The sequence below is a fragment of the Musa acuminata genome, chromosome BXJ2-4 (genome assembly GCF_036884655.1).
Source record: "Musa acuminata AAA Group cultivar baxijiao chromosome BXJ2-4, Cavendish_Baxijiao_AAA, whole genome shotgun sequence".
Lineage (NCBI taxonomy): Eukaryota > Viridiplantae > Streptophyta > Magnoliopsida > Zingiberales > Musaceae > Musa > Musa acuminata.
This window is the reverse complement of record NC_088341.1, coordinates 23,105,660-23,116,999: the sequence shown is the minus strand read 5'-3', so window position 1 is coordinate 23,116,999 and position 11,340 is coordinate 23,105,660. Positions and strand designations below refer to the sequence as shown.

The 11,340-nt window shown below is 37.9% G+C and overlaps 1 protein-coding gene across 1 annotated transcript; it reads left to right on the top strand.

Annotated features, from left to right (window-relative positions):
* The first annotated feature begins 6,712 nt into the window (after positions 1 to 6,712).
* On the top strand, positions 6,713 to 8,406 carry LOC103981801 (uncharacterized). Its single transcript, XM_009398544.3, has 3 exons — positions 6,713 to 7,711; positions 7,793 to 7,911; positions 8,019 to 8,406. The coding sequence occupies exons 1-3, from the start codon at positions 7,307 to 7,309 to the stop codon at positions 8,164 to 8,166; spliced, it is 672 nt and encodes a 223-aa protein (XP_009396819.2). The 5' UTR covers positions 6,713 to 7,306; the 3' UTR covers positions 8,167 to 8,406.
* Positions 8,407 to 11,340: the final 2,934 nt, after the last annotated feature.

Genomic DNA, 11,340 nt, shown 5'->3' with positions numbered 1-11,340 from the left:
CGAGTCGATGTTTACAGTCTTACCCGTATAAACATAGACCCCTAGATGGCTAAGGAGAAATACACAAAGGTTCGTTCCTTCCAATGCAATTTATTTTTGCCTTGAACTTCAGATTTTGATGGTATTTTAGGGTTCTGCCATGAATTGGGTGGTACATTTTAGATTTAGAAATTAGTATGTTCTCTTAAGAATTTGATGTTTGGTAAAGCACAATTCTCCCTTCTACCTGTGCAGTTTTTGCTAATAAAGTGGAGATGTCGCTTTAAAAGTTCAGCTGATTCTAGTGTTGGATCAAGTTCTGTTAGCTACGTACCTAGATGGTTTGTGAAGAATCCTTTTTCCTTCTGGGTTACTATTAGAAGCATGGTTCCTGTCGCTTAGTTTAATAGAAGTTTTAGCCTATACTATCTAATGTGACCCTTTTTCCTCAGCTAGATACATTTATGTCGAGTTTCATCTTCCTGTACAGACTGTTCCAAACCTAGAGTTAGCTTTTGATGGCTTACACAAAGTTATGAGCATGTAACTTATCATAGAGTAATTGTTTTACAACATCTGTTCGGCACTTCTAAATCACATTGTTGGAATGGATCTTGTTTGAAGTTCTTTGGCTAAAAATTAGCCCATGATTATGAATGATCAACATGAAATCTATAAATTATATAAGGTGTTCCTGGTAGATCATGCCTTCATCCTTAAAGCTGAACCTTTTAGAATTAAGTATAGGGATGAAGATTCATGTGCTGATCTGCCATTGGTATACTACTTATTTTGGTCTGTCTTCACTGTGAAATGTGTGCTTGATCTATTTCATATTGGTGTGTGTGCAAGTGCTCGTTTTGAAAAGGTGCTAGCATAAGTTTTATAAGATTGAAATACCAACACGCTATGAAGCTTTCCATCTCACAATATGTTCACAAATGACTTAATCAAAACATGTCAGTTCATATCAACCTTTCTCTTTTTATGAAACACAAGTATCACGTATAGCTTACTGTTTGCAATAAAATTGAGAAGCTTTGACATTTGTAGCTCTATTCAGGCAATGAAATACCAGTATGAAATACAAGTATGACTTCATCAAAACATGTCAATTCATATCAAGCTCTCTCTTTTTATGAAACACGAGTATCATGGATAGCTTACTGTTTCCAACAAAATTGAGAAGATTTGACATTTGTAACCCTATTCAGGCAATGAAATACAGATTGAATGAAACTGACATCCTTGTCTTCTCCCCACACTGAGAAATAACACTTGGCTCCTTGATTTTTCTTTCATCTTCTGAACTTAGGAGTCTGCTTGCTGCAGTGTGGATGTATCCTGTCATTGGTTGGAAAGAGAGAATTAGATAGGGATGGATATTACTCTCTATTCATGGTCATGTATAGTCTAGGGAGGAACTTTTGAATGTGTAAAACATATTTGATTGCTGGTGCTACCACAACAGTATGAGTGGTGGTGTATAATAAAGAATCTGATGATTGCTGATAATGTTTATTTGTTTGAATCCACAATTGTTTTGAAAGAAGACCAAAATGCTATATGTATTTGTAGCTGACTATATGATAAATATCATTTCAGAACTCTATTGTTGGTGATAAACCTCAAGAACTTATGAGAAAAAGGGAGTTAATCTAGATGCATTTATGGAAGAAAGCTAACCCTCCTGTAGGACTTGGAGCTACCATAGACATATTAATCAGGGTGGTGTATGAGCATAAGAAAGTATTAAACACAAGTTGAAAATGGTGTGGACAGTGCTACACCATAATGATGATCCCGAATTAGTTTCTAGAAACCAAAATGCCGAACTTTATGAAGTTTTTCTGAAGGTATTCATTATGTCATGTATCATTTTCTAAATTTTTTATTCTTCATGGACTTCGGTATTTGGTTCTAAGTTGCTGGTCTTGGGGATATTTTTTTTTGGTAAGTAAAAGTAAATTGATTATGTGTAAAGTTTCTACAAATAGCTTTATCTATACAAGTCATAGACAAAGCCAAATAACTCATAGAGTGCGAATGCGATAGTTATGACTACACATGTTGTAGACTATAACTACCTGTGGGTACATTATTTGGTATCATTCCCAAGATCTTTAGCTAATAGCAAAATTAAATTTGATAAAAATATCTTTTTCTCTTCGGGTGAAGTGCTCGGTTTTGAGATCATGCTCCATACAGGATCTTGAGTCTCTAATAATCTCTTTCAAGAGCTGAGCATTGTTTGTGTGTTGACATTCAAAGATTCTATTACATCTCTCCTTCCACATCCACCAAATAGCGCATCTGAAAGTAACCTTTGCCAGTTGTGTAAGAGGCCCTTTTCTTGAGAAACATTGCATAAGGTCGCCTAGTTCTTGGTGCAAGTTTGGTTGCGGCAGTCTATTGAGTTCAAATCGCTGGAGAATCTCCTTCCATATCCATTTTGTATAATCACAAGCAAAATAGAGGTGATCAACAGTTTCTTCTTGTTGCAAACAAAGGGAGCATCGGTTAACATGATAGATACCTCTTCTTTTCATATTGTCTATTGTAGGTAGTTTATTGAGAAGGGCCTGCCATGTACATAAGGAGTGTCTTTGTGATCCCGGTCGATCCCATGTTCAACTGCTTGGGACCCACTTGTTATTTCTTTGCCTAATTTGATTCCATGCGGACGTGACACTAAATTTTCCATTGTCATGAGGCCAAATAAGTATATCTGAAGAGTTGTTCCTGATTGGAATAGCTATGATAGTCGGCCAAAGTGATAACATTTCGGGAGAAATAGGATTAGGGAGACACCAGGTGCCGTTAGCAATGAACTTGGAAACCTTCCAATCTTTGGGAGCCCCAAGATCTTTTCGTATTCTGTCGCCATATAATTGAAATATACTCTTCCCATTCACCCAAGGATCGTACCACATATTAGTACTAGTTCCAGAAGAGATTGCATAAGAAATATGTTTGATTAGCCAATTCCTTGCCTTTAAAATTCCTTTCCAAGCTGCAAAGTGGTATGTTCTTGTTGAAATTTCCCAGATTGATTCCTTTGAAAGATACCTAGCAGAAACCCATTGTGACCATAAGGAACATTTGTTTTGTAAAAGATCCCACAATTGTTGTACCAGGCATGCTTGATTCCAATCTCTAGTATTTCTCAAGTTTAGCCCCCCTTCATCTTTCGGTTTGCAAATGCTATCCCAATTTACCATATGCATTGCCTTATCATTTGTGCCATTCCAGAAGAAGTTCATTAATAACCGTTCAATATCTTGGAGAAGTCCAGCAGGCAGAAGAAATGCATTACACCAATATATAGAGTAGGAGTGCAATACAGAACGGATGAGTTCGAGTCGTCCTGCTTTTGATAGAAGCCTATTTTTCCAAGAAGAAATTCTATTCTTTATTTTTTGCAGGATAGGCTGACAGTGGGTTTTGTGAATGCCTGTGGATATGAGCGGGAGACCCAAATAAGGAACTGGTAGGCTTCCTTCACTAACCCCCAAAGTTTGTGCAATAAAGACCTTATCCTCAACGTAAGAGCTCATATATACTTTACTTTTCGCATGATTTAACTGAAGTCCAGAAACCATACCAAAGTCATTCATAATAGTAGCCAGGTTCTTTACTGAAGTTGGATCATTTTGGAGAAAGATAAGTAAATCATCTGCAAATGTTATATGTGAATGTCTTGGGGATAGTTTTCTCTTACCATTAGAATATTGGCCATCTGCAAAATGGCGACTTCAGAGATAAACTATTTTCTAGTCAGCTAATTTGTCCAAGAAGCATGGAGAAGGGCTTGAGAGTATGCAGTTAATGTCTCTTTTACAGATATCTAGTTGTCCAATATATATAATTCTTTTACAGAGCAAGATGATGATATTTTAGAGGAGGTTGTCTACCCAAGAAAAGCAGATTGTAATTTGTTGCCATTGGCGACCAGGGTTTTCTTTTCTTCTCCTTTTCTTCAACTTCTGTGGTTAGTTTACCCGGTAGTATGATTGCTTGTATTATCAATTACCTTCAGCACATGCTAGATTGATTCAGTTTAAGGCCTAATCAAGCATGCCACTTTAATTTTACAAATGAAGGTAAGGTTTGACAGATAAAGTTTCAAGGAGGATCAATACATTAGACATTAATTACTATTTCACAACTGAACATGGGAAAAAAATTACTGAAATGATTTGAAATAGTTTTATCGTGTACTGTTTACTTTATGAGTTAGTAGAGAAACAGTTTTCCGGATCCAACGTATATTAGGTTTTAACATATCTCGTGCAAGTCGATCTTGGTTTGGTATTTGAATGAAACCTAAGCATAAGTTGCAAACCCAAATGAAAAATGTCTCACATACATACTTTTAATTAAACACTGGTAAGATGGGTAGATGCTGGATTTGAGCCCATGGCTTGCTCTGATACCATGATAAATAATTGAAATGGACACTATTAGGCAACAAATTGCAGCACTATGTGAGAGAGAGAGAGAGAGAGAGAGAGAGAGAGGCTTACAATAATTATAAGAAGTCTACTGATTTATTGGTCCTCCTGCAATAGGCCCCGGTGGTGGTGGTCTGTAGGGTGCTAACTTTAAAGAACGTCGGTGTGTTTGGATCTGCACTTCACCTGCACGCATCATCACAATACTAATCCTTCTTTTAACACAATATTTCCTAAACATGTGATGCTTGGAATCTATGATAAGTTTGGATCTGAAAACTTGCCTAGTGGAGTTCCAGACATGAGGAGCAGTTCACAAGTGATGATGATCACAAGCAGGATCACGCGGCAGGCATGGCTCAGGAACATTTTCATCATATCTGCCACAGGAAGTGTCTTAAGGTTTGCAGCTGTTCTTAAGAGTTCACTAAACCAAGGCTATATATATATATTATATATATATATATATATTTGTTGAAACTTCTTTAAGATGTTTGTAATGTGTTCTGAGTCTAATGGTTTGGTCAATTCATCTTTTCTGAGGGTTGAATGAGACAGGATAATTGTAGTGATGAAGTTGTATTTCTTGTTTACCATTCGCTTGGATGAGTCAAAGATTATAATAGTCAATTGCGTAGCAGTGAAGTTATTATTTGTCTCTTTATTTTCTGCAATAGATTTGGCAACAGCACATCTGAAGTAATTTGAGTACCGTAGACTTCTTTTTGTTCACTGATTCAAACATGACTCTCGTTGTTTTCTTGTAGCGGAGTGGAAGATTAATGGATGATATATGTCATCAAACTCTCTCAAAATTTTGCAATGATATGGATGGTAGCGAATGATGAGGCTCGCTCCTCACAATGATGCTGTTGATGGTAAGGAAGGATGAAGTCCTTTTCTCATAGGAATAATGATAGAGGTATTATAACATGGTCGACACCTTGGTAGCGAATGATGAAGCTTTGTCCTCACAATGATGCTGTTGATGGTAATGAAGGATGAAGTCCTTTTTCTCATAGGAATAATGATAGGTGGTCAACATTTCATCCTTGTGCAGTTAAATTTGGTGTCCCACGATGGGAGTTAAGTCCGAGCAACTTTTTATCCAAAAAAAAAAAAAAGAAAAGTTGTGCAAGTCTATTATAAAAAGTGCCTCTTAAGTATGTTCACAATTTTTTTTTTAATAAAAAAAGCTAGTCAATTTGTCCAAGTCGATCTAAGCATCGGAAAGATATTATCGGGAACGATGTAGTTTAGCAAGCATTAGTGTGAATTTATTGGTGTTGGAAGGATTTAGTCGAAAGAAAAACTCTCGATTGGATCTTTCAGTTGGGATAATTAAAATCTTTTTGATTCATTAAAATATAAATTAATACAACACGTATCATGTTATTAGACATTTGTAACTATGGTCATAGGAAACTAAAGATCATTTTTGTAGCAGGAATTAAAAAGATATATACATTAAGAAGAATATCTATCATCATTGTCCAGGCTGATGATAATATTAATAAACCAGAATCCAGACATGACTAATTGGATTAGTATGCATTCGAATATGGTACTTAAATCTGATTTAACTTGTTTCAAACCAGGTACACAGCCTTCAGTTGAGGGGCCGATCTAAGTCTCAAGGAGGCAGTGTCCTTTAGCCTGCAGGTCTCACTTCCATCGATGGCAGATGCCTTGACCATATACCGAGGAAGAAGAGGACCACTCAATGCATGCTTCTTCAGCCAGCTCAGCTCCATCTTCCTTCTTCCCTGATCCCAAAGAAGGTCTTCCTATTTGATTGTTCTTATTTCCTTAACTAATAAGGATATATATTTGAAATTATTATTTTTTATATATGAGTTAGCTTTATTGAGTGAGTCTTAATTTCATTTGTTTTAGTTACAACGTTTATGAATATATTGATTGTGTTTTGATGAAGGTATCAAAAATATTATAAGCATATTAAAAATAAAGTTTTTTTTTTATTTGACTGTTTTTATTCTTAAACTAATAATGATATTTATTTGAAATCTTTATATATATATATATATATATATATATATATATAAAATATAATATTATATCAGTTGGTTTATGTGTTTGAGTCAATTTGTTTTGTTTCAGTGGAGATGCTAAAAATACTGGAACTGATGATATAAATTTTACATATGAGAATCGGAACGATTCACTCTATGAATATGATTTTCTGATAATGGACTTAATAATTTTGATTTAAATTTATAGAAATGTGTGTGTGTGTGTGATATGACTTGTTCTCAATCTTAGAATGCGTTGGAGACATTTCATTGCAGGAGCTGTTCATCCTCTTCCCTCGTTTGGAACCTTGCCATCTAATGATGCCTGCCTCTCTCGTCAACAAAGCTTGTGTCAGCGAAAGGTTCTGCTTCCGAAGGCACCCTTCCAAGGGTTAAACAATGGCGAATGAGACAGCAGTAACAGTGACGCCATCCGCTTCGGAAGATGGCCGGCAAGTTGCACCCGTGAAGCCAGGAATCGCGCAGCGTAATGCTCGGGTGCGTCGGTGTCTTCTCTCCTGCTGTGTTCCTCTCTCTAAAGACATCAGCTCGACTTTTGTTTATTGGTGTGGCGTGATGTGCTGAACGTGAGATGGATCGGTTCTCTCAAATCCTGTGACCGGAAATGGATTCCAATTGCAAATCATTTAAAGCCGAGAGCCAGATTCATCACATGTGTTTCTCCAGTCTTGGCTTTCCCGTGACCCTCTCCCACTTCTCTTGAAAGACTCTTTGTCCATTTCCCACCCTCCCCTACTTTTTAAGCTGCTATGCTACGTGCTCTGCATCGTCCCCATGATCGGCCTGCTCGTTCCAGGAACTGCGGCACTCGTTTGAGTCATGGGGAGCGGTGGATACGGGAATTCTTTTCTGAGGCAACCGAGCGGTGGCGGTGAGGGATGGAGCTCCAAGTCGGCGAGGGGGTCGAGGAGGTGGGGGAGGAAGAGCCGGAGGGAGAGGGAGGAGGCCCCGAGCTGGTGGGGGGAGACCGGCGGTGGGATGGTGGCCAAGAAGAGAGTGCTTGTGGTGATCGACCACAGCGCGAGGGCCAAGCATGCCATGATGTGGGCGTTGACCCATGTGGCTAACAAGGGCGACCTCCTAACCCTTCTCCATGTTGTTCCTCCCGATCCCCACCAACACCACCACCACCACCACCACCACCACCACAGGGGTGGAGGAGAGGATGATGTTCCCAACCTCGCAAAATCTCTTGGCACCCTGTGCAAGGCCTGCAAGTCCGAGGTGTCCACTCGATCATGGTCCCCTCCCTTGTTGTTTTCTTCCTTGCTGTTAATCTCTTTTGCTTTGAAATCTGATGTGTAGGTGGAGGTGGAAGCACTGGTCATTCAGGGACCCAAGCTGGCAACTGTGCTCAGCCAAGTGAGGAAGCTGGAGGCTTCCGTTCTGGTGTTGGGTCAATGCAAGCCGTCTCCACTCTCTTGGTAAGATCAAGGACACACACACCCTCTCTCTCTCTCTCTCTCTCTCTCTGTGTTGGATCAACAACACCGAGACATCTCCAATTCCCTTTGCTCGTGAAACTTCGCAGCCTGTTGCGGAGCAGCAGCGAGGAGTTTGTGGAGCAGTGCATCAGCAACGCCGATTGCCTGACGCTTGCAGTGCGGAAGCAGAGGAGAGGAGTGGGTGGCTACTTGATCAGCACTCGGTGGCAGAAGAACTTCTGGCTCTTGGCCTAAGAAACAACTCTCTCTCTCTCTCTCTCTCTCTCTCTCTCTCATCTGCTAGCTGGTAATGATCCCTGCTCATGTAAATGAAAGGCCCTCATCTCACCTCATCCAACATCTGCTACTGTTGAATGCCCTTCTTTTCCTACTTTTTCATTCTTGTTAAATTGGTGCTCATTTGTAATCTCAACAATCGACTCAACCTTAAGAACATCATTCCCTTCTCAAATATTAGAATCAACCTTAAGAATCTGTGCTACTATCTATCATAATTTTGCAGTTTCCATGGCCTTGTGTGATCTATGATTTATAATTTAAAATTATTTGAATCAATGTTCTCTATTTCGCTTCGATCGGTACATATCAATCTATGCATGGATCGGTACACACGAATCACTCTCTCGATTTGGACGATCTGATTCAACACAATAAAAAAATAAAATAAAACTTTAAACCGGAGCTCATGTTTCATTTGATGTCGTCGTTTCATTTGACGTCGTCATTATCGTTTGCAATCATTTACCTCCTTCATATATTTCTTTCGTTAGTATCTTTTTCTCTCTCTCTTTTTTAATCTTCTAAAATATTTATCGATGTACTATGTATCAATACACTGATATCGATTGATGTTATGCCGATGTAGCATTTGTTGGCATGGTCCCATATTTATATCGGATGTTGATGGGGCATCAACTCGATAATGATATGTTATTTTACATGTGATAATTTAGGATCCATGATCAAACATCTTGGGATGACATAGACACTATTGGTGCCACATCAATGTCAAAACATCAATGCACTTACCACGTCATCGTCACTTGGTGTTGACGTGGACACTATTGGTGGGACATCATTCTCAACACATCAATTTATAAGGTGCCCATCGTGTTACATGGTGATGGTTATATAGTCTAGCTGGAATAATTAATGCATATATTTATCTAAGAAGTAATAAGGTCAGTCCTACATTTCAGTGGGATTTATTATTTACGTGCAGTGGTTAAATAGCAAATCAACGAGTTCGCGGATGTAACCCAACCTCACTCCACTGGGTTGATGATTCGAAATCTCATCGTCAAATCTTTGACTTGACATGATGATATATGGAATCTTCGACTTTACATGATGATATTTGGAATCTAACTCATCAGAGAACATATCAACCATGTAGCTATGATAGTGTTTACAAGCTTAGGACTCATGTTTCATGTGGTAGTAAATATAGAGTGTTTGCTTATATAAGCTTGTTTATTACCCTTCTGAGCCATTTGCCAGTTCTATGAAGATGATAGATATCACCCGAGAGCAACAAGCAAACTAAACTGCAAGAGAACAATGCTATGGAATCTGTGTGTCTGCAACATGTTTAAGCCTGATAAGCTCACTTGTCTTACACAAACAAAAAACATTTGTCTCAGAAATCAGAAATCAGTGGATAATTTGGAGAAGGAAGAGAGATGTACACTGATTTGCTGAGGATTTATGTCTGGACAAACAACAAGAATGTTGTTCATTGGTCAGTTCAGAATCTTCTTCGGTCACTGCTAAAGTACATACAACTCAGTGCCTAATCCACCACCTATATATATAAAACAAAAGAAAAGAAAAATACAATAATAATCGATACATAATATAGAACTCATTGTTAAAAGGGAGTTCCTAATATGAATTAGGATGTTTTTAGTTAGATTCATTTAGCTTCCTAATGTTGTCAATATACAAATCCAAACAAAAGACATCGATCAAAGTGTGTAAGTGGCAATGTTTTTCCACTCACATTACAACAAAGTAACATCTGCTAGGTCACTTTGATCGGTGTTTAGAATAATGCATCCGCACTTCTCCCGGTCCAAATTTCTAATCTAACTCTTAATTAATTGCTAGATGAAGCTTATTACCGGTGAGGGCTATACTTGGGACCTCAAAAATCCAAAGGATCAAACTTTAGAAGATTTACCTATTTATTTATTTGTGGATGCTTTGAGTCGGGATATTTAAAATTTCATAGGAAACATTATATGGGTATAATGTTTTTATTAATCCATTTAAGTTATTAGCTGAGAATTTATTAAGAAATGTGTTAGTCATAGGTGCTCTATAAGCTAATTACATAAGTGATGACACGTATGATACATTTTTTATTATTTATTAATATTTTCTCATTTTATATTGCTTGTTGCATATATTGTATATTGTGATATTCATAAATTTGTGTAATGAGAATCGGATCATGATGAGATCACAATAATAAGATCAATTCATCTTTAAATACATACCCTAAATAATCCTAGTCATAGGTCACTCGAGAGGGACATCGAGATAATTGGACAGATTGGTCTGTTGCATACCTGTCCATATGATGGAGGTATTAGTCTCATGGTTGCTTATGTGGGGACACTAGGGATATAGTGCAGGTGCTCATTGGAGAATGAGTTCACTGATTAATCTGCTCACAGAATGCTGGATGGTTAATGATACCTCATTGTTAGACAACAATTCCATGGTCATGGTTGTGTATCTGATCTTAAACTTGAGATACCAAGGATGTCCTATATGAGTATTCCACTCTTTGATACTAAACTTATAGGTTTGGAAGTTTTAGATCTAGTATAGTTGATTGTCGGGAGTGGTAGCCAATCTTACAAGGGGTATTGAGTGTCGATAGAGGATTATTCGCTCACGGTGTCATGAGAGAAATATCTCATGTATTCTTGCTCAAACAAATTCCTAGCTAGAGTTATTCGGATTGAGAGAGAAAGAGTTTTCTAGGAGAATCCGATTAAAGCGAGACTCGAGTAGAAACTATATGAGTCTGATAGCACTATGCTTGGTAAATGATCTTTGGGATATTAAATGAATGAAGGATTATAGATACATGACAATTGAGGATAGATAGGTCCAATGGATTGGATTTCCTTATATCGTCTAGGGACTGCAACATAGTGGCATAGTACGTCTGTAGTCGATAAATCATATGAATAATTATGAAGATAATAGTTCACTAAGCTAGAAGGAGTTCTGACAGGTATGACTCACGGCCAGCTCGATATTGGACCTAGAGAGTCACACACATATAGTAGGTGTTGCGACGAGTAGAGGTTTAGATATGAGATATCCACTAGATCCCCTATTGTTGGGAAATCTAGGGTGACAACACATGCGCAGTAGAAGAATAGAAAACAA